General features: G+C 35.4%; 1 protein-coding gene across 3 annotated transcripts in view; it reads left to right on the forward strand.

Moving 5' to 3' along the window:
* Positions 1-8,129, forward strand: part of TMX3 (thioredoxin related transmembrane protein 3) — a 29,176-nt gene extending 21,047 nt beyond the window's left edge. For 2 of the 3 annotated variants that reach the window (XM_062487602.1, XM_062487616.1), the window contains 3 exons: positions 1,410-1,539; positions 3,713-3,781; positions 5,117-8,129. In XM_062487602.1, the coding sequence (XP_062343586.1) occupies positions 1,410-1,539; positions 3,713-3,781; positions 5,117-5,383 (466 nt within the window). In that variant the 3' untranslated portion in view covers positions 5,384-8,129. Of the gene's footprint in view, positions 1-1,409; positions 1,540-3,620; positions 4,470-5,116 lie in introns of all 3 variants that reach the window. The other variant, XR_009932961.1, reaches the window with a different exon arrangement.
* Positions 8,130-22,086: the final 13,957 nt, after the last annotated feature.

Here is a 22,086-nt window from a genome sequence, read left to right on the forward strand (position 1 = left end):
CTTAGATTGCTACAAAGAAAGTCTTTGTCTGTCCCTAGTAAGAAAAGAATAAAAATCTCAAGGGAAAAGTTATATTTAGTGACTCTTACATTGCAGGTTGCCTCGGTATGCACAGCTGTGTTATTTGGTTGTTTTTTCTAAAGTTTATTTAAAGGATGGCATTATTTTGTTATCCCTGCAATTGCTCTTAGGCTTTTTGAGATGCCAGCATGCTTTCAGCTTCAATACTGGGAACAGAGGTTGTACCTTAAATCTTAAAGCATTCAGCTTTCTAGAAGTTCAGAAAATTACCATATATAAGTATCAAACTTTTTCACTTTTAGGTTTATGTTTTAATTAAAATCAAAACCTCCACCTAAAATGTGCGAGAAAATTTAGAGTAATTTCAGTGAGTCCAAAGAAAAATGGGCATCTTGAGTAAATAACCAGTATTTTCACTAAATAATTTACTATGAACTGATAGCCACAGATAAGATTGAAATCATCAATTTTATATGGATTACAAACATACATGGATGGGACACTATTAGACAGGGATAAAAATATAGAAAAACAAGGTTTGCATTGCTTGTGCTGTGAAGGAAGTACTTGAATTCATTACTGACAGAATTGCAGAAAAATTATAAAGACTACAGGAGATTTTAAACTTGTTTTTAATGTATATAAATCTTTCTTTTTGAACAATGTAGTATTGCAGTATTAAAATTTCTTAAACCTCATCTTACTCTGAATTTAGTACTACAAGGAACAGAAGATTAAACTGGTTTGTGTCCAGAGATAATTCTAACATTTTTTCTTTTTTTCTTTCCAATTATAACATGTTGCACATGCACATAAAGGTTAACTGATGAGTAATAATTCTTTAAAAACTGTGTTCCTCATAAGCCAGATCTAAAAGAGCTGTTAAAAAACTATGTTTGGCATGGTCTATTCTTTTGACTTGATCAGCAGAGGTGGATTGATAAAGGTGATCAGTTCTACAATGGTTTTGTGGGATTAAATTGTTGAGTTATACTTCTGCCATTGTGAATTTAAATACTTCATGCATTTCATATACAAAGCTGCTATTTGTGATCTCTCACTATTTAGAAAGGCATAAGGTATCTGATTTACAGTTGCTCTGGGTATGTAGAATGGTGTAAAAAGCTTCAAAAGTGTGACTAACACAGATGTGAAGGAAAATAATAATAGTGAGAAACATGCCCATACTGTTCATTTCTATACCATGCCCATACCAAGGTATCTCCCCTCTTTTGTTTTACTTTCTTGTTTTTAAAGAATTACTATGAAAAACACACATGCAATGGGGATTAATGGATTCTCTTTCTAATGATGTAGGGATTACTTGAATTAGAATATTTTATATGGTAGTTCTTTAAATATATAAACTGTCTGTTTTATGTTTCCAGTGACTTGACAATCCCTACTATTGTTGTATTGAATACCTCCAATCAGCAGTATTTTCTGCCAGATAGGCACATTGAGAGCACAGAAGACATGGTTCAGTTTATTAACAATATCCTGGATGGTACAGCTGAAGTAAGTCTTCATAGTGGCTTGGAATATATTGGTTAGTGTTTATTTCTTTAGATGCTAAAGTAAGAAAAAAAATTGGTTACTCTGATAGTTATCCATGTGTTTAATATTCCTTTCCTGTCTTACTGTCTTGGGTGCTGTCACTGAATATGTGATTGTAAATTCTGGAGTCATGCTGTTGCATGTTGTACAAAGCAAGCTTTCTTTTGTTCATAGCATAATGTTAGCTGGCTTCTTTTGATACTCCTTTTACTGGTGCAGTTGTAAATGGAGAGATTTTTATTCATCTCCTGGTTTGGATTAAATGCATTTGTTTAAAATTCTGAATTATAATGCATAATTCAACTGCACCCTTTCTTTTGAGAGGAAAATTAATAAATCAAGTAGCTGGAAGAATTACAACTTCAGATTCAAAAAATAGTGTTGTACTTGCTTTGAATGTTAGAAATGGCCACAAGCTTATTCCTCTCTGCTCTAAAATGAAAAAAGAGCTGTCTTTTGTTAAAACAACAAAGTTAATAAACCAACTGGAGTTGATGGCTTGGATAATTTTTAAGTATTTATTCTCTCAGTGTACTTTAAGTTGGACAGAAAGCTGTGTTGTGTGGATGAGGAAAGAGGTCATGGAGCAGAATTTCATTTGTGCTTCTGGGGGAAGAAGGCTTTGCCACGAAGGGGAGCTGATAGCTAATAATTTGGCTGCCTCCTGGGAGAAGCCTGTTTTTGGTTTAAGCCCCAGTTGACTGTGTATTGAGTGCTTCCTGTGTAAGCTGAATCCCACTTTACGTTATGCCAGCAGTTTTAGGTCATTGGCTGGTAATGGCAAGTAAGGCAGAAGGTATTTGTCATATGGTGTACTTTAGTTTGTTTATCTAATTGGTTAACGTAGAACATGATATAGATGGATTTATGTGCTGTTCAGGACTTGACTGGTCATGCTTGCAGTTGCAGTGTGAGGGGCATTGCTGAAATTTAGTGGTTCTCTGTTCCTGACTTCTCGCTTTTTTTAATGGTTTTCAAGTGCATTGAGTTACCAACGTCTATTAGACTCTGCATGTATGTATCTTTCTGGTTGAAACAACAAACGTGATTTGTTTCTGTCTTTTTTTACTGGAGAAAAATCGTTTGTGATGCCTTGTGTTTGTTGCTGTAGTGTCACTTAGGCCTTCCTATCTTTTGTTTGCAGTATCTCAGCTAGAGTGATTACAGGTCAGTCTAAATTCACATCTCTGTACAATATAAAAATACAGGATATGACTTCATTTAAGCTGTCTATATTTAAGGTGTCTGTAGACATAAAATGGCACTACTTTGGCAGCGTTCTCTGCCCAAGAAATTGCAGAAAATGTGCAGCTGTTGAGGAATGAGAATCTTCAAAGTATGCTGGTAAACAACTAATAGGATGCGGACTTTCTGAACCACAGAAATTTCTGAGAAGTCTGGCATTCCCCATTCTCTTCCTTGGGAAGCATTGGATTATTCACGTGGCCTTTGTTGTTTATTCTTTAAGATTCTGTAGGTAACTTTTTGTGAGATGTCTCCTAGTTTTTTGCTATTTGAGGGGTCTTGGTCAGATCATGTGTTGATGAGTTGACTTCCAAATATGAGTTTGTTTCCCTGGCTACTCATGGAAAGTGAAAACTGGTCCTGTTCAGCAGACAGACTACCTTCTGATTCATGTAGTTGTTTTGAACACTGCTCAGGGCGCTGTGTAGGTATAGTCTGTCATTGCTTGACACAGGTTTTATTTATTGCACCTTCATATCTTTCTTTGCTTAGTTCTTAGATTTTTCTAACTGTGCTGTCATAATCTGTAAGTGTATGTTCAACAGCTGCAGGAAAGTTCAGAGGAGCTGTGCAGTTTTACCATTGTTACATCAGGACAGTTGCTAGTTTTTGCCAGTATTTCTTTTATCGTAATACTGAGAGTGTCAGCCCATTGTCCAGGTTGGCACTGATTGTTTAAAACAATCGTGAGAGACTTTCTCATGAGACTACTGAATAATCTTTGTCCAAGCTTGGCAAGTTGGAGTGTCTGGGCATCATGAGATGTAAGAATAATTACTTTTCATTTCCTTCTAAAGGGACTTAAGATTGCAAGGTCTGAAGAATGAACTTTTGGAATCATAGCTGAAAAGTGTCAGCAGTTTTGACATGGTTCCATTTGAAATTTCAGGCACAGGGTGGTGATGGACTTCTGCAACGAATCAAGAGAATAATCTATGATGCCAAGTCTACTATAGTGGTAAGTTTTATTTTTCATTGAATTAGAGGGTGCCCTTGTCAATCACGATAAAATATTTTCAGAGGGATTTAAAAATACTTTCATATGAGTTGTTTTATATTGTATATATTATATGTATAGGTTTAAGTCAAATGAACTTCTTGATTAAAAGTTTTAATAATATGTGTGATAAATATTCAACATATCTTAGTTTCTTCATTTTTGACTGCTCTTCTGTATGCCTGACATGTATTTTAAGGGATAGAAGAGTGAAAATTCAAGATCTTTTACTCGACCGTTTTGACATCCTTTCCTGAAACTGGTACCACTTCACTGTTCTGAGGAATGTTACATTTTTAGTTTAATTACTTAGAGCATGAGGGGTTAAATACTACTCTTTGTGTAGTTTGAAAGCAAACATTTTTATAATCTTTCTCATAAGTTAATTATGTTTAACGGAATTTTGTTGGGAAGATGTAAACTAATCCATTTCTTCACTTATCCTACACACGCAAATAAACCTGTGCTGTGAATTTAAGTTGAAACTCACTTGTTTCTAAATGAGTGTCTTCCAAACTTATGTGAAAGTACAATATTTAGCCACCAGTTTCTCAAATCATAAATCCTTCCTCCTGTGCCATTAACCTACTCCTCAACAGGAAGCTCTCTAGAATTTTCCTGCAGACTAATTTTTGAGAACCAGACACAAGTAAGTGATGAAACTTTTTTCTTCAGTGTGCTTTTTAACACTCAGAACAATTGTTTCTAAAGTCTCAAAGAATGCATAGGATATGCAGTTGTCATGTAACCATTAACTATCCCAATGCAATATTGTAATATTTGAACTTCTGTGTCATTTTTTATGAACTTAAAGTAAAAATTGTTGAAGACTCCTTGCCATTTTTTCAGAAGAAAGCAAACAAATGAACTTTATAAAAAGAAACTGCACAAAGCAACAGCAATAATAAAACTCAAACCAAACAAGCAGAAAGCCAAAATAACACATCCATTTAGGCAGTTTTTAGGCTGTGCCAGGAAAGGTTTAGGTTGGACATCAGGAGAGGTTGTTGACAAAAAGGGTCATTGGGCATTAGAATGGGATGCCCGGGGAGATAATGGGGCTCACCATCAGGTGTTTAATAAAAGGCTGAATGTGGCACTTAGTGCTGTGCTCTTGTTGGTGGTGGAATGTCATAGGTTGGACTTGATCTGAAAGGTCTTTTCCAACCTAGTTGATTCTGTGATCCCACTTAAAAACACTGATTCTCATTTTGGAAGTTTTTTGAATAAATACCGCAGAGTGATAAGAGAAGTAATGCAGTAACTGAAAGTGGTTTTTGCTTTCTGTTTCAACAGTCTGTGTTCAAGAGTTCACCACTGCTGGGATGCTTTCTCTTTGGGTTACCCTTGGGGGTTATCAGCATCATGTGTTACGGAATCTGCACAGCTGATACAGAGGGAGAGGTATTTGAGCATGAGGGAACTAAAACGGAAAGTGGTGATCGGGAGCTCACAGATGAAGGCAGTGAGGAAGAACAAGAGGAGGAAAAGAATGGAAAATACACAGAACTTTCAGATGGAGAGCTTAAACAGAAAGACATTATGGAAAAGAAAAAAGACTAACTTGTTTAGCAAGAGAATTCTCTAGAATTTCCAAATGGACTTATTTATTGGCGGTTGTCATTTATTGATTATCTTCGTGAAAGGGGACCGTTTTATCTGCATAACGGTAGTTTTGACTTGCATGTATTCACATTCTCTCAGAAACTGGCAGAGAAAAAAATGGATGTTCTTTTAGCTGTCCTTAGCAGATTAACGAAGAGCAATTTAAACTGAAAAAAAGAAAAAATCAGGTACAGTTCTACACCATTTTTGTAAGAATTTTGAATTGTTCATTTCCAGGACTGAAATAGTGTTACTCAACCTTACTATATGTGATGAACTGCTACTGATATAGCCCAGCTATGCATTCATTCATATAAAATTAAAGCTGAAAACAAGGAAAAGTTAAGAGAGCTGTAAAGTGTTTTAAAGCCTGATAGCTGAAGCCAACTTAAAAGTTTTTTTAAGAAGTTACATGTTCTATCTGTTGCACATCATTATGGGAAAAGAAAAAGAAAACCAAAACAACAAACTTTTCTATTTCCTCAAATTAAATGTAAAGTTTTGGGAATTGAAGGACTGTTCTACAATGTAATAATATAATTATTGGCAGTCAAGAATGTTTACTAGATACAGGATATGGGAATTATATGCTAAGTGTTTCTTAGTGCTTTAGCAGCTAAAAATATTGCAAAATTATGTTAAAAACCTTTTAGAACATGATTGCCTGTTCATTACTTTCTGTGAGTGCTTGCACACTTAGAGTGCAAAAGATCTGTAAGTTTTCTGAATCCGCAGCACAGCTTGATAAAGGAAGACATGATATGATCCCCTGACTATTTGTATAACTCTCTAATGCCAAGCTTTTTGAATGGTGTATATTTATTTTAGTGTTTACTTGAGATTGTTATACAGTTTTGAGATAGGTAGTTTTGTTTGAGTGTGTTATCTACTCTGAAGGAGAGAGTTAATGGAGCTTAATGTTAACACTGATAGAGATTGATCAATATAAAGCAATTTTGTTACCTATTTCATCATAAAAGCCACTTCTAATACAAACCTGTGACTGTGGAAAGGACTAATTTGTATATAGGGCTAAAACTCTCCAACAATAAGCTATAAAGTAGCCTTTGGCATCAACGTCATGGAAAGTACCACAAAACCAAAACTTTTATTGCTCCTCCTCCAACTATTCATGCAGGGGTTTTTCGTCTTTTTTTTTTTTTTTTAAGGTTATATTACCATATGATACAAAATATTATGTCCTCCTTATAAGGCAGCTTGATCATGTAAGAAATTGCTATGCTATAGCACTGAATTAAGGAATTTTGAATAGTAACCACGAGTAAGCTTAAATAGACGAGTTCTGTGTTTAAGTAAATTTGATGATGCTGTAGAATCATAACCAGGGAAAATGTATTGCATCCTTTTTCTCTGTGGGAAAGAAACTTGTTACTTCTGTTTAAGTAGCTTGATAAACAGCTGGCTTCAGATTGCCATGCAGAGTACCTTAAGTAGATCTCTGACTTGAAAGATTTTGATTATCAAACAGTATAAACAATGTGTAAAGAGATTAGGAATATGTTTTGCAAATCCATGTCTGATTATGAATACTGACCTTTTCCTTTTTGGAGGAGAGATTCTAAATGAGGTCATAGAACACTGAGTAGCAGGTATCTGATACTTCTCCCCCCCTTTTTTGTTTTCTCTGTTTTCTTTCTCTGAATTGCCTTTCTTTTCATTTTTGTCATTATAGGCAGTTGTACATAGTGACTTGAGTTTTCTTGGGTTTTTTTTGGTGTTTTATTATTTTGGTAGAACCTTTGAGAGGTGTTGGTTTAGTATATACTTGAGGAATAGGTGCTTAAAAATGTGTTTAGAAAGGATTTTTTTTTAATGGTATTGAGCTCCTGAGCTGTTTATTAAAAAAAAAAAATTAAAAATCACTTAATGAAGAACCTGTAAATTTCTTTGGACTTCTGCACAACTCAGTGCTGATGTAGGACTATTAAGGCAGTAGTATGTTTTCTTTGTCACTTTTCTTACGATTTCAGTACAGATCAGTTGCATATTTAATGTTGGCTCAGGCTGGAAACCTGCAGCTTTTGACTTAATAAAAAAACCTGAAGTGGTCACTGGAATGGTGCTGTTCCTTCTCTGGAGTGTAATGAAAAGGAAAAAAAAAAATACCTGAGTTCTGCTGCACTGCTAAGAACTGTTTCAGCATGGAGCCTTCTTTTTTTGTGGTTATTTCTATTTGTGTTTATAATCGGTAGTAGCCAGCTGGCTTGCTGGGAAATATTCTGAGATGTGGACCTGAATAATGGTAAATACTGTGGAAGAAATGGATGGCACTGGGATCTGTTCAAACTGTAGCACTTAATAGCTGGAGCTAGGAGGAAAGCCTGTATGTCGGTCACTTCTGAACTCTAATACCCGTCAGATGTGTACTGAACTGTTAAAAATTAAGACTTGAAATGTACTGCTGTTTTCATCAAATTCTTCCCCCAGCTACACTGAACAAGTCATGGGGAGAAGAAGGGGGGCCAAGTCATGTACTTGGTGTCAGAAGTGATGTGAATTTAAGGTGTTTGCTGTGGTCACTCAAGTAATCTAGAATGCTGTCTGAGGAGGGGCATTTTATTTCTTTTATTCAGTCTCTAGAGGTTTCTTAAAGCAACTTCACTGTATAACTTTGGATTCATAAAATAATGCTGCTTTTTTAAAGTCAAGTGTAAGCCTTCTGTTTTTCTGTAATAAAAAGGATTTAAAAGAGCTTGTTTCCTTTGGATTAATTTACAGTGTCAAGCTTAGATGTTACATGTTGTCTAGGAGGCTGTTTCCTGGGATAGGAAGGTGTAAGTATACTTTAGGTCCTCAGTCTTGCAGTGCAGAAATGCAGCTGCTATTCTGCAGGATTAGTCTCTATAGAGACTAATAGTCTCTATATAGTCTCTAAATAGTCTCTAGAGATACAAGTTTATATTTGCTTGTCTGTGATTTAATGAGCATTCTAGCTGTATAACACAAATGAATTTCTGAAAATGAGATTTTAAAATACCAGAACTACAGGAGTTTCTGTAGTAAAGGGACCCTGAGTCATCCTGTCCTAGCTTACATTTCCTTTTGGAAGCACTTGAGTAGTCTTGGCACTTGGACATGCACAATCTCATGCTGCCTCATTGTTTACCTGGGCTGCTTTAACAGCTCTTGTCCACACTGTGGTGCTCACTGCTTAAAGGACAGGAGGATGGCACTCTCAGACATCTGATTTGATGGAGATGACACAGAAGTGCTTAATTCTCATTAAATACTTTAGTAAAAAGTTCAGCTTGCTCTGTTTTGGTCCAGAACTAATTCACCCTGTTCCTCTTTTGTCAGCATGTTTGGAGAAGCAATTGTATTTGGAGGAGTGGGAGGGTGGAGAATTGAGCCAAAAGCTCAAGTCAGTGAAAATGGTGCAAAACCAGAATGTATTTCACTTAAGATGTTGAAATCTGCTGAGACTACAGATGTTTCAGGCTGTATTATGCTGTGATAGACTGGTACTGGCTCTCAAATCTCTGGGAGCACAGCCACTTCCTTGTTCTCATCACTGAGCACATCTCTTAACAGATCGAATCACACGGAGCTGTGGCACCTGACATCGCTGGAACCAGCAAAGACAATTTTGACAGCATTGTGCTGAATGCTTTGTTCGGCTCCTGGGAGGTTTTCCTAAGCTGCCTAGGCAGGGTACATGTTCCTGAGACACTTCTCTGATTTCTGAAATTTTAACCATTTTAAAGGACTACTGTGACTATCCTATATACAGTTTACTGACAAAAAGCAATTTTAGCAATTTAGCAGCTGATGTGAACTCTCCTGTTGCTATCAAACTTGCTTCTGCTTATATACTGAAAAGTACAAAAATGCAAGGATAGCAAGGTTGCATCGACTACAAGTATTTTACATAAAGCATTTTTGAAAGGAGAATTGTGACTTTCAACAATAAAACCTTTAAAGAGAAGCAAGAAAGCCTCTAAGGTGATTACTAGTAAGAGGAATAGAATTGCTTTGTAGCTCATTTGCAAGGTTGGCGTAGTCTTCATCTGGGTTGATGACTGTCCTGACCAAAATGGTGGGTGGTTTTAGGCTCTCTTGAGTTATGAGATGGAAGCTGTGCTAAACTCGACAGCTGACACATGAAGGGGATGAAAATGCAAAGACAGAAGTAATGGGAATGGGAGAAAGGAATGGAGGAGGGCCTGTGTTTTCATACCAGTGTCTTGTGCTATGAGCTATGTTTAACATAAACTCCCACTGGTGTGCAGGTAAGTCCTTCCAAAAGAAATCTTCTACTCTCTACTTACTGTAGAAAGAGCCTTTGGCTGTTAAATTTGCCTGCATACAGCGAGTAGGATTACTAGCAAATAAAGGTTTTTTGTGGAAGTTTTTGCTGTTTCTCTACAGAAATGTACACCCTAAGTTAGTCAAAATAAGATAATGATCATTTTTTCAAAATAAGACCCCAACCCCTACTCACTTTTGTCTTAGGTTGCTACACCTCTACCTTAAAGGATTGATAGCTTGTAGTGTACTTAAATTTGTGCTAAGGTGGCAACTTGTAGTCTTAATGCTTTCAGGAATTAAAGATCTAATCAATAATGTAGGATGTGTATTTTCATTTAAAGGAAGTGCCTTGGGTTTCTCTAAATTTTAAAAAAATATATACATTGCAATAGTGGCTGCAATTTTATTCTTTCCTTGAATAGTAAATATTGACTCTTAAAGTAGACAATATGATGTTAATAGACTGTTAAAACTTCGTCACAACACTAAAAGAAAACAAAAAGACTTTATGACTTCAGTACCTAAGTTTTTATTCTCCTCCCAAAGTAATTATTTTTTTCTTTTGTCATTGAGTCATTTTGACTTGGAATTGACTGTAACTTTTCTGTTAATCTTTTTTTTTTCTTTTTTCCTAGCATGCTTTTATAAAAGCATTTGTTTGAATATTGTGCCAGCATACTGTACTTGAAAAATAGGAATTTTTCAGGAAGACTTTTCATGCAGACTGGTGATTTGGATGGCCACTGGGTAATTTTGTTAATTTCCTCTTTGCTTTTGTAAAATATGTCCTTTTTTTGATCCTAACTTTGCATACTGGGCCATATTGAGCTGCTTCTCCTTAGTGCTTCTTTCAGGATCAGACAATTCACTAAATGTATCCTGCTGTCCTCAGATCTATATTATGATCTACTCGATAACGTTTTCTGAAAGCAGACTAAAGTTGAAATAAAATAAAATCCCCATACAGATACCACTATCAAAATATCAGAGTGTTTTTGTAAGACGTTTTTGGAGATTATTTTGTCAACAAATTGTTACATCTTCAAGCATCAGAATAACTTTCCTGACCTTGAACAGAACATTTGGTAGAACAGCAGACATTTCAGCAAAAGGGTGCTCCTATGGTAGACTGCATCTCAAAGGGTATAGATGGTCTGTATAGAAATATAAATTTCTAGGAATAAAATTCCACTATGAAATAAAAGATCTTTACATAAAGTGGAAGAAAGCTAAGGCTTCCTTCTTCTCAGTCACTATGAAAATTAAATTTAAGGGCATTTCCTGCAGAAGATGGGAGAAATACTCGTTGGCCCAGACAAGCCCTCAACAATGCATTAGCTGCTTCTAAGATGGAGGAAAAGAGAAATTGCCTTCAGCAGATTTAACATGTAAAAGCTGTGTCTGGCTCCCAGTGGACAAAATACTTAAAAATTATGCTGTGCCCTCATGCAAAATTGTGCTTTATGCAAAGAAACACTTGGAAATTGAGCAAAACCTTGAGATGGCATTTGTCGTGGTACTTTGTTTTCCCATCTTTTAAAAGTACCTTTTTAAAAACAAAAGCAGAGGATTATGTATTTTTAGTCTCCATGGCTCATTTATGAAATCCCCAAATGCTTCAATTCCATCCAAAAATGCTGTGGGTTGCAAGAGATGGTTCAATATATTGTGATGTTAACTTCTTAAGATTTATCTGATACTACTGTAAGGTAAGAGGATCTAAAGTGTTTTGGACTGGGTTGAAGGAGAAGAGGTAGTATTTTCTAAAAGGTAAATAGAAGTATTGTTCTCAGTTCCTATGACAGACAGAATTTCCAGAATATGAGAAGTTCTCTTTGGATCTTTGAGGAGCTGAGAGCTTCTTGTATCTCATTGTCATGATTTAAAATAGAAGTATTTCTAGCAGAGGAAGAGTAAGTAATACTTGATTTCTAGAACAGGATTTAAATGCAGATATGAATCTGGAACATAGTGTATTTCTATTTTTGCACATTGCATATGTGTTGTTATAGTTTAAGTGGTCTAAGGAAAGCTGTCAGTGCATTGATGTGAATCTGTATTGGGTTTTAGTTTCCAGAGAGCACCTGGAATTGAAGCATAATTCAGAAGCATGGGGCTCTTTCTGTGGGCTATAGCTGCCTCAGCTTCAGATGTCAGAAATCTAAACGCTAAAGTACACTAAAAATAACACTTTGAGTTGCTCACTTAGCTTTGCAAAGGTTCAGGCCACATATGGAAAATTAATCCAGCTGAGGCATTGTGTGTTAGCTAATGGAGAATGATTACCTGTGACTTAAACAATCTCAAGAAGAGAAGTTGCAAGCCTTCTTTTGGTTTTGCAAATGATGGTTATGAGGTAGGAGGAATTTTTCATACTGACATCCTGAACTAAAAGGTGTGATCTTAGCTAGAAATGTGCAGCAAGGCTTGTAAGGGAATGAAGTTTGCAGTGAGGGCTAAAGGTGTGGTGATCTTGAAGTAAGACTATTCCTCATGCTTGGTCGCAATGGAGGCTAGGAAAGAGTTGTAAAGTAAATGCATAGTAAAATAATGAAGCTTGTAATTTCCACGTTCAAATGATATGCTACTCTACTATGCCAGTCATCTTTAAAGAGTGTTCATAAGCCTGTGGCTCTGTCAGGATATGATGCACCTTGCTGGTAAGAAAAAGGGAAGTTTCCACAGCACTGGCAATTCTTTTCACTTCTTCACTTTGGAAGAAGGAATGCCTCTGTGCTGACCCTTGGTGTGAACTAGCACTGCTGATCTCCAAGCCAGTTGCTTTTCCCATACCATTTTCCAGGAGCAGGAGCCTGACTGCACAAAACAGCATCTCTGGTGAACAGCAGCTTTGGTGGCCTCTGTCTCACACGTGTGGGTCACCCACGTTGGATTTCAGAAAGAATTAGAAGTTGGCCACAGTGAACAGGAGCCAGAAAAGCAGTGGTAGCAGAGACTTCAGGAGCCCCAGCTTTGACACCCAGGATGTGTGCTGCTGTGCACAGTTTTAAGGGCATCTGAGGCACAGGGGAAAGGATGCTCTACACACTTCAGAAAGTCATCATTGCATTGCTCTGATGATATATCATAAGGTGAGGAAGGATACTAGAGGTGCAGAGGTGAGCAGACACAAAAGCCTGTGGGGTATTTCCTCTCCTCAGGCCCATGCATGCTTGTTTGAAGCTGGGACAAGGCCATTCTGTTTTGGGGACAACAAGTTCATGATCATAGACAGAGATTGGTCTGTGCCTGCTGGTCCTTGGGCAGTGAACTTGCCCTGTCATGTTTCAATTAGAGTGTAGACATGCCATGGAGCATTAGGCTCAGTTTCTGGCCATCTTCTTTTGACGTGAAGTGCAGTTTTAAGTGAGTTACTTAGGCTATAGTTTCATTATACTGCAACTTTAATGACAGTGCTGGCTTAAGGAGTTTCTATCCTCATACCTTTGTAGGCTGTCCTTCAAATTATGGCCAGGCAGGATATTGGAAAAGCAGTGCTGTGAGTGGAGCAATGAACTGATCCAAGTGAATACAATTCCTTGGACAGAACATTGTGACAGCATATGAGAGAGCAAGAGTTTGGAGGAAGCAGCAGAGTGGGAAACATTTTAATGGTATTTCATGACAAACTGTGCTGACTTAGGTATTTATTTTGCCCTTTACTTGCTCCTTTCAGAAACCAAAGGTGATTTGTCAGGTTCTTACAATGAAGAAACTATGGATTGCTATCCCAAGATCCCTCTTTCAGTAGTGAAATAATATGGTTTGTAATGTCTCTGAACGCCTCCTTTCTAGGAGAGAGTTAAAATGGAAGAAGAAAAATCTGAAGCCTTGTCATGTTAGATAAAATGCATCTTGCAAGGGATGTAACTGGGTAAGAGTGGAAAGGATGTACAGAGTGTAACTGTGGGGAGTCACTGTCACAGGGATGACTCACTAGGTTATACATTTGTAGACAAATTCTGCTTTACAGCTCTGAATGTGCATTTCAAACCATAAAACGCTTGAAGTCTGAGTTCAGACTCAGCAATCCATTTCATTTGTGCATGACAACTTATGCAAATAACCAGGAGAAACGGGAGCTACATTATAGGAAGAAACAGGATTTTCAGACTTGCATTTCAAAAGAAAAAATTGTTTCATGTATAGAGAAAATAACTAAAGGAATTTTAGACTGATCCATCTAGCACGTAGCAATTGCAAAATTTTTTTATAGTTTGCCATATTAGCATTGAAGAGCTTTATGAACTGGATAGATTTAAGGACTGTTGCAAGAGAACGTCAAATAAAAATCTCAATTGTCTGAAATGTTTCATTTTGGAAACGCTTCCCAAGTTAGATGAGAACAATGTGGTTGTAACCTTAAGGAAGCAGAGGAGACAGTACCAAATGTTATATATTTTATAATCCTAGTAACTTGACAGAAAAGCAGAAGGCACCTTTAACTAGCAGTGGCCAGAGATGTGTGCTGACCACTAGGGACAGCATTGGCCCCTCCTTGTCACTGAAAAGACCACTTTCTTCAACCAGGTGATCACTTGCCTGTTATATCCAGCAATTTATTCTGATTTCTTTCACTTCTTTTTTCTCATTGCTCTAATTTTCATTGTCTCCTTTTGTATTTTGCATTCTTATTCTTTTACCATTTTGTTTCCCCTGCCTTTTCCCAAGCTTTTTTTTTTTTAAATCCCTCATTATTTTCCTCCCTATATAATGGCAGTGATAAATATACATAAAAAACAGATAACACTGTAACAGTAAATAGTTAGAAATCTTAATTCCGGCTACTGTGTGACCTCTCACGTTGTTTCATGAAGATTTTGTTTCCTTAGTGGTCCAACACACTAAATATTCTAGTATTTTACATAGATTTGCTCGTTAATTTTGAGTGGTGGAGTTGAAAATAATAGGCTGTTTTATTATTTAAATAAGATAAAAATTGTTCCAGGTAACTTGCAGATTTGAGATTGAACAGATTTGTATGCAGAACAGAATACATGTTATCTTTGAACTTTTTGCTTAGGAATTACCATATTTCAGTCCTATATTTAGAAAACTGTAGAAGTTTATATTTGCTTCTTTTGAATTTTTGCTGCAGTTAATGTAGGATTTAAGGTTTCCCTTCAGTGATGAACATATACATAAGCATTTACTGATTAGTTTTGTCTTGAACTCAGATGATAAACATGGTCTTGCAAGCTGCTTTCTCCCTAGGAATTTATTAATTTCCATGATTACTGTAGAAACGAAGTTATCTGCTACTCTTTGTGGTTATATAGTTAATCTTAGGATCAGCAACTGATGTTCTGTTAATTAGAATATGTATGCGGAACATATATACTTCAGAATTAAAAAGCAATGTGGGATTTTGTTTTTTTTCTTCAGAGTCCTTTTCTTTCCTCCTTGTCTCCTGTTTTTATTGTTTTGAGTGAAATCTGAAGAGAGAAGATAATGTGATCTAGAAGTGAATAATTTTAATGCACAGTGTCTTTGAAAGACACAGTGGTTACTGTCAAAGGGTTGATGTTCTCTTGGCAGAACAGTTTTAACTGAGTAGAACTGCTGTTCTGTGTTTTTCCAGACTGCTGTCATGGTGCTCTGATTCTCAAATAGCCAAAGTGTATTCATGGAGACCTTTTTCTCCTTCCTCTTCTTTGTTAACATAGATAGAAACAAAACTACCTTAGAAACAAACTACTGTGTCCCATGCAACTGATAAGCCACGAGGGTAGTTCTCAGAATGAAAATATCTCATTTTCCTTGTTTGAGATACGACCAGTGCTTATGCATTCTTATGTAAGAATAATTCCCAATTAGTCCAAATAGTTTATGCTTCAGTAGAACTGTAAGATCTCTGTGGATATTTCAAATGTCTCTACCACTGTAGTTTATTACCTTTTTACAAGGTATTTTGTTTTTGTGAATTGCTTTTTTCACAGTGCTATTGTGTCAGCAAATTTCTAGTTGTGCAAGACCTATATTTCTGTGCAACCTACAGAAATGCAACAGGAAAAATGATGATTCAGCAAACACTGTTGTTTAGAATGCAACCCCCAAACATGACAAAACTTAATTTGCCTGTATTCATTAAATTTTAGGATTAAGACTGCTAGTTAATGTAATTTCTAGTATCCATGTCTGCTGCAATGAGCTGAAATGTTCAAGTTGTTTGTTTGGGTTCTTTTTATGGTGCTGTTTAGGTTATGCTACACCCCAAGTCTCTCAGAAAAAAAATTCATATTAACTTGGTTCTGCAGCGCTGTAGTTGAGATCTGGTAAACTGTGGTTCCTTGAAATATTATAACCATGATCCTGGGAGATAAAAGATTAAGGTAATATGTAATTTCAACAGACATTTATCTACAGATTCTTCAAAGCAAAATAACCTCTCCCTTTCAACTTTCTAAAATGCAACTGGTTGAAACAAAATTCTAAACTAATTTACTTCACTCCCATTGTTTTTGCATTCAATTTAACAATCAGCACCTTGATGCTTTTCTAGCATAATGGCAAGTAATCTAAATTTATAGTTTTACAGACTCTATATGTTATGAAATGTCTTTATATGGGAACAGTGGAAGCATAGAAACAATCAAACTGCCTTTAACACTGAAAATCCCAATGAGACACAAATATAAAATTTCAAAGTAAATTCACCATTAATAAAATAAAATTTTAAACCTAGATCACAGGTGTTACTGTCACACAGGTAACAATGATAATTTGCCTACTTAAATTAATATCTATGTCTTTCCCATTTAATATATTCATATGAGGGCAATATTAAAGGATTGTTTAATTATCCATCATTTAAGTCTTCTAAGATTCAGGGAAAAATCACACTCATGAATAAAAAGAGAAAAAGATTATAACTGTCAGTCATTTGTACAATTCAATTTTTTAACAGCACATGATTCAGTTACTAGGGAGATTAATAGAAAAAATATAGATTTGCTCCCCCTCCCGAAAAATACTTTTAGAATGCCAAGAGAATATCTCTGTAGTTAACACTTTACATTTTTAAACAAAAATTTAGACACTACTGGACAATTGCTTGTGAGAACAGACCATGGAATTTAATTGTGATTTCAAGTCTTAATCTTCCATCCATTTCTTTCTGTTAATGTAGTAACAGTAAATACCAAGTCCCTGAATCTGTGTGTTAATGTGGGATCTTAATAATCAACAGCCTAAACCAGTCCTCCTAGTTCAAGACAACTGAAATAAAATTAAATATTTAGAAGTAATTCAACTGGGGGGGAAAAAGCATAGCTAAGAAAAAAAGAAAGAAAATCCAAATAAAAAATGTTTTAAAGTCTTTTCTTTTAATGTTTTCTCTTTGCAATGTTCTAACATTCATTCATGATCCCCACCACTCATAAGAGTCACTTTCTGACTCATTAGTTAAAGTCAGCCAATAAAACCCTGAAGTAGATGTTAATGCTTTATGTTTGAAAGTAATTGGTCAACAGTTTAAATAATTTATATAATTGGTCAACTGGTCAACTGTTTAAAACTCTAGTGTACATATTTGGGAGAAAGATGATTATCAGTTTAAAAAATCCTACTACTCAACAGAAGGACTACATTGCTACAAGGAATCACAGGTTTTAAGCTCTAAAATAGTTCCATGTGTTTAAGTTAGGATTGAGTCAAAGTTGTAATATTAGTTGTATGGCTAAATTACCTGCTGCAAGCCATTTGCATGATTTTTATAAACAAGTTTTCAGAAATGCTTTGATTACTCACTTCAGCTGTCTTTTGAATAATCCAAAATGATACCTTTCTGTAGAAAGGTTATGCGCCTAAAATGGTACATTTGCTTGAAAATTATTTTGCTGTGCTGTTCCAAGTGGGCTTACAAAATGTCAATGGTGATGCTATTTCCAAACCCAAAGAAAAGAAAAAGACAGAGAATTCAACCCTATTTTTCTTTTTTTTCTGAAGCATGACTACTGTAACTCCATGCATTTGGTTTTACTGTTGTGAGTCATCCATGAATATGCTATTTTTCTGGGATACTCTTCAGTAGTCTGTATCTGGGACAGAAGCAGCAAAATAAAATGGGATATATTTAGATGTGTGTTAATTTTAGTATCTTTCTCCTCATAGAAATTCTACACAACTGTAGTTTGTGAATGTAGGCATTTCTAGTATGAGGATACTCTGTCCTATTCTAGGAACATTTCTTATGTGGTACACTATGGAATTGTGACAAAACTGAATTTCTGGGACTCTTACGCTATATTTTCTTCTAAAATGCAACGTTTAGAGCTGTCTACCAACTTTTTTTTTACAAATATGCTTCAAAACAGTAGAGTGTGAGTTCTTTTTCTGAGTACTCAGTAGCTCAATACGTAAGATATTTAGGCAGTTCTTCACCAAAAGAATGGAATACCAATTTAAAGGAAGCCAACAGCCTCATCCACTTAGGTGCCAGAACGCTCTTTATAAACATCCTATGTCTGCATCAAGCTGATTATACATAAATGTTAGCTCCTTTGGGAATCTGATCATAAACTCTCTATGATTTTTGTGTAGGAACTCCTGGAAAGACAATAAAAACTTCTACTCTGTGTGTGTTTCCCCCAGTTATTTTCTATTTTAATGCCTGTTTTCTGCCCGTTTCACTAATAGGGAAAAAAAAAAAGAAAAAATCCCCAGGGGACTGAGCAGTTCAGTAGATGAGATATGATTACACTTTCCCTATTTCTTTGGAAATTAATAGTTAAGTAACTAATTCATGGTGGACAAATAAGTCATCAAATTATTCAAAAATGTGCCATATATGCCTTACTTTGCTACATATTTGCACTTCTGATACAACAGTTTGTATTTTATCATGACATTTTAAATAAAAAGGCACTTTATACCTTTTAAGCTGTCTTTTATAGTGTTTCCTAATAAAAATTGAGAAGTTATATTCCAACTTAGAGTACAGCAAGTACTCATTTTTTAAAGTAATAATGCATATTTTTTTTGTTTTATGGAAAAACTTTAATTTTTTTAATAAAATTCTTAATCTACTTAAATTTGTCTTAAAGTTCATTAAGGTCAATTATATGTCTACTAAGGAATAATGATATTTTTTATGTCATTTTTGCATATTGTTTTTGCTCCAAAAATTTCTATTTATACTTTCAAATGAACATGAAAGGCTGCAAGCTGAGTATTTCAGAAAGTTAACCTGGCAGATATAGCCAAACTTGTCAGCCAATACTTATGGATTGCCAGAACAGATACTTTTGAAAGGTTAGTACAGTACCAGGATACAGATTTCAATACATATTTTTAATTATATAAATAAGGATATTATATTATATACGGATATTCATTATATAAATAAGGATTGATATATGAACATGAAAAATTTGTATCAATAAACACTGAAGTACAGGAAAGAATTATCTAATTTTCAGCAGATTATAAATTACTTTAAAAATAAAGTATAAATTACTTATAAACAAATGAGTATGGTTCATAACTTTTTCATGATTTCCACCAAATCATAAATAATAATTGAATATGTATGGGAAAAACCATGAGAGGAATATATTTTTGTCAGGGATATAGGCAGACTTTGAAGGATGTGTTGGATTTACTTATTTAAAAGATCTAATAAATCTGTTTCTCAGTGTGGAAAATACACTGGAATTTTAACACAAAAGGGAGAAAACTGGGAAACAGCATGCATTAGAAAAGACTGGTAAAGTGTAGATGTGTCCTAATATAATATGCAATTTATAATACGTATATGTCCATTTTAAAAAATGGCTAAAGAAAAATAATGCCATAGTGGCAAACAAGCACTGAGATCCTGATCACCCCGATGTTTTCCTAGATTGGAAGCTCTTTGATGTCATAATGAAAGCAGTGGAATTTCAGGACAAATGTGTAACCTGTTCTGCAAGAGTGATTTGTTGATGGTGGTAAATGACAAATGTCAGATAGACGTGCTCCAGAGGTGCTGCCAGCCTGTTCCACCTGCGCACGAGGCTTTTATAATGTGTTTGCCATTCCTCATGCACAGCTAAATGGCAATATCCCTATAATTAGTTTTGTGTGTCCATCATCAAACATCTGAAAAAATATATCTCTGGTTATTGTGTTGGGATTAAACCACAGGCTCTGTGTTATTAGCCTGCTCGTAGTGCTTAATGCAGATTGTAACTACATTGTTTGTAAACCTTGCATAATATCCTAAACCATTACTGTTCTTGTCCTGTGTCCTATCTTTTATTATACTTTACTGAGGTTGTGTTTAAATTATATTGTTGTGGACGGTTATCAGTTTTATTTTTTTTTTTTTTTATATCACGAGTATGAATAGCAGCCATCACACTTTGGGAATTTCTTCAATGTGGGCAATAAAATGCTCCAGGAATATGCACAAACTGGCTTCATCACAGTGAGGTGGATGAAATGCAATGTGCTTCTTTGTGTCTTAACATGCCTGTGGTTTGTATGCAATATATTGGCTTAAGAAATGCAAAACCTGAAATGTATTATTGCTTGGCAGAAGAAAAACAAATACTTTTGTTAAGTTTTCTTTTTGTGCTGATGTGTCTTATGTTCAAAAAATTATTTTTCTGAACAAGTTCAAAATTAGCAGTAGATGAAAAAAAATTATTTACACTGGAATGTGTTCACCCATTGAGGAGAAATTCACCTAAGTTTGCCATACTTCAGTCAAGAGAGAGAAAAAAAGTACTTATTTGACTAACAATATGATTTTTCACTGAAACTGTGGAGAGGATAAAACTTTGCTGTAAGGGCTTCAGGATTAGGTCGCACATAATTTGGAAGATAAGAGCCTACACTATTAGGTTCAAAGCAGCATTTCCTGTATTTCTAGAGTCTGGTTCTCCTAAGTCCCAAGAAAATGTTATGGTTACTGGTGCATTGGTCATATAACACACTGGTGTGCATCACTCAAAAAACTGCAAAGAAGGTACCAGTTGCGATTGGTAGTGTTAATTGCAAAATAAAAAAAATAATAATAATTCCAAGAGTTGGTAATAGTTACTTTGACTTTGTTACATATTTATTTGACACCATGACATTAAACCAAAACCAGCTCCAGATTTCATGTCCATTAGGTACTTTGTTACCTGTGCATGTAACAGGAATGATTCTTGTTCTCAGAAAAATGGAGCAGTGAGGCAGGTCTTTTCCATTCCTCCTGGTACGTGTGCAGCAAAAAATTGGAAAGAGGTAGGTGATGGTTATTCCAAGTTAGCTTCAGAGAGGCATATGCTTGAGCTCTTAGGTGTTTTAAATTATTGTAGTAGTAATAAATAACACTGCTATATTTTCTGTGAGATGGTTTTGACTCCTTTCACCCCACATAATAGGGATAATCTGTATAATACAAAGATATTCTCCCAGATCGATGAAGAGATTTGTTACCAATAAAAAATAACAAGATTAATTAGCTATACTTGTTTTCTTCTCCAAAGAAGCACAGAGAATTTGAACTTTGGCATCTGGCTTTCTCTTCCAAAGGAAGATGACAAAGTTTGGGGCTGGTGAACAAGGCTGATGACAGTCACTACCCACACCCTTTGTCATTTTTCTTTTAATGATTTACTATTCGGCTGATCGTTAGCTGGGAAGAAAAAATGTTTCCATAAACATACAAGACATCCAGGCTCATATCCCTAATTAGTATTCTTTGGAAAGATGACAGCACATTTCACTGTAATTACTCCTCAGCTGGATGTGTGCTTATGAAAAAGAACTCATTTCAGATTTTGTATGGGATGTTAGGATGGCACTCTCTAACGTGTGGTGTTTGAAACCAGCAAAAAATAGACTTGATACTCTTATTGATTTCTTAGTGTAGCAGAATTATTTGCCATAGAACTTGTGAGTGTTCAGTTTCTTTGCACAGAAACTGAGAAACTTGATGCTAAAGAAAAGCTTAGAACGTAATTGAGCTCACAATTAGACCAAGACATTACTGAAGGCAGCTGTATTAGTTTGAAATGCAGCAAACCAGTTATGACTACTGTAACTTCAGCAAGCAGAGAATCCATGCTTGTAGGTAGCAAACTTGCCCAAAGCATTTTAGTACGTCCTTAAAGTGCAGACATATTTAAAAGCTGACTAGAAAAACTGGAAGGTGCTGCTTTAAGCATGTGATATCTGGGTGTGTAGGTGTCTTCTTGCTTATTTTTATGATGCAATTAAGTTGTCATTCCACTACTTTCATCATCATGAAATTTTGCCCAGATGCATTAGGAGAAGTTGCCTGTCTACAGAGGGGAACAGTACATAGACAATAATTTCTGAATTACTGGTCATCTTGGTATAAAAGAATGCATATTCAGTCCTATGCTATGCTTTCCTTTAAATGTGTGAAGGAATTTCATTAAAAGGTGAAAAAACAA

The sequence above is a fragment of the Cinclus cinclus genome, chromosome 1, assembly GCF_963662255.1.
Source record: "Cinclus cinclus chromosome 1, bCinCin1.1, whole genome shotgun sequence".
Taxonomy (NCBI): domain Eukaryota; kingdom Metazoa; phylum Chordata; class Aves; order Passeriformes; family Cinclidae; genus Cinclus; species Cinclus cinclus.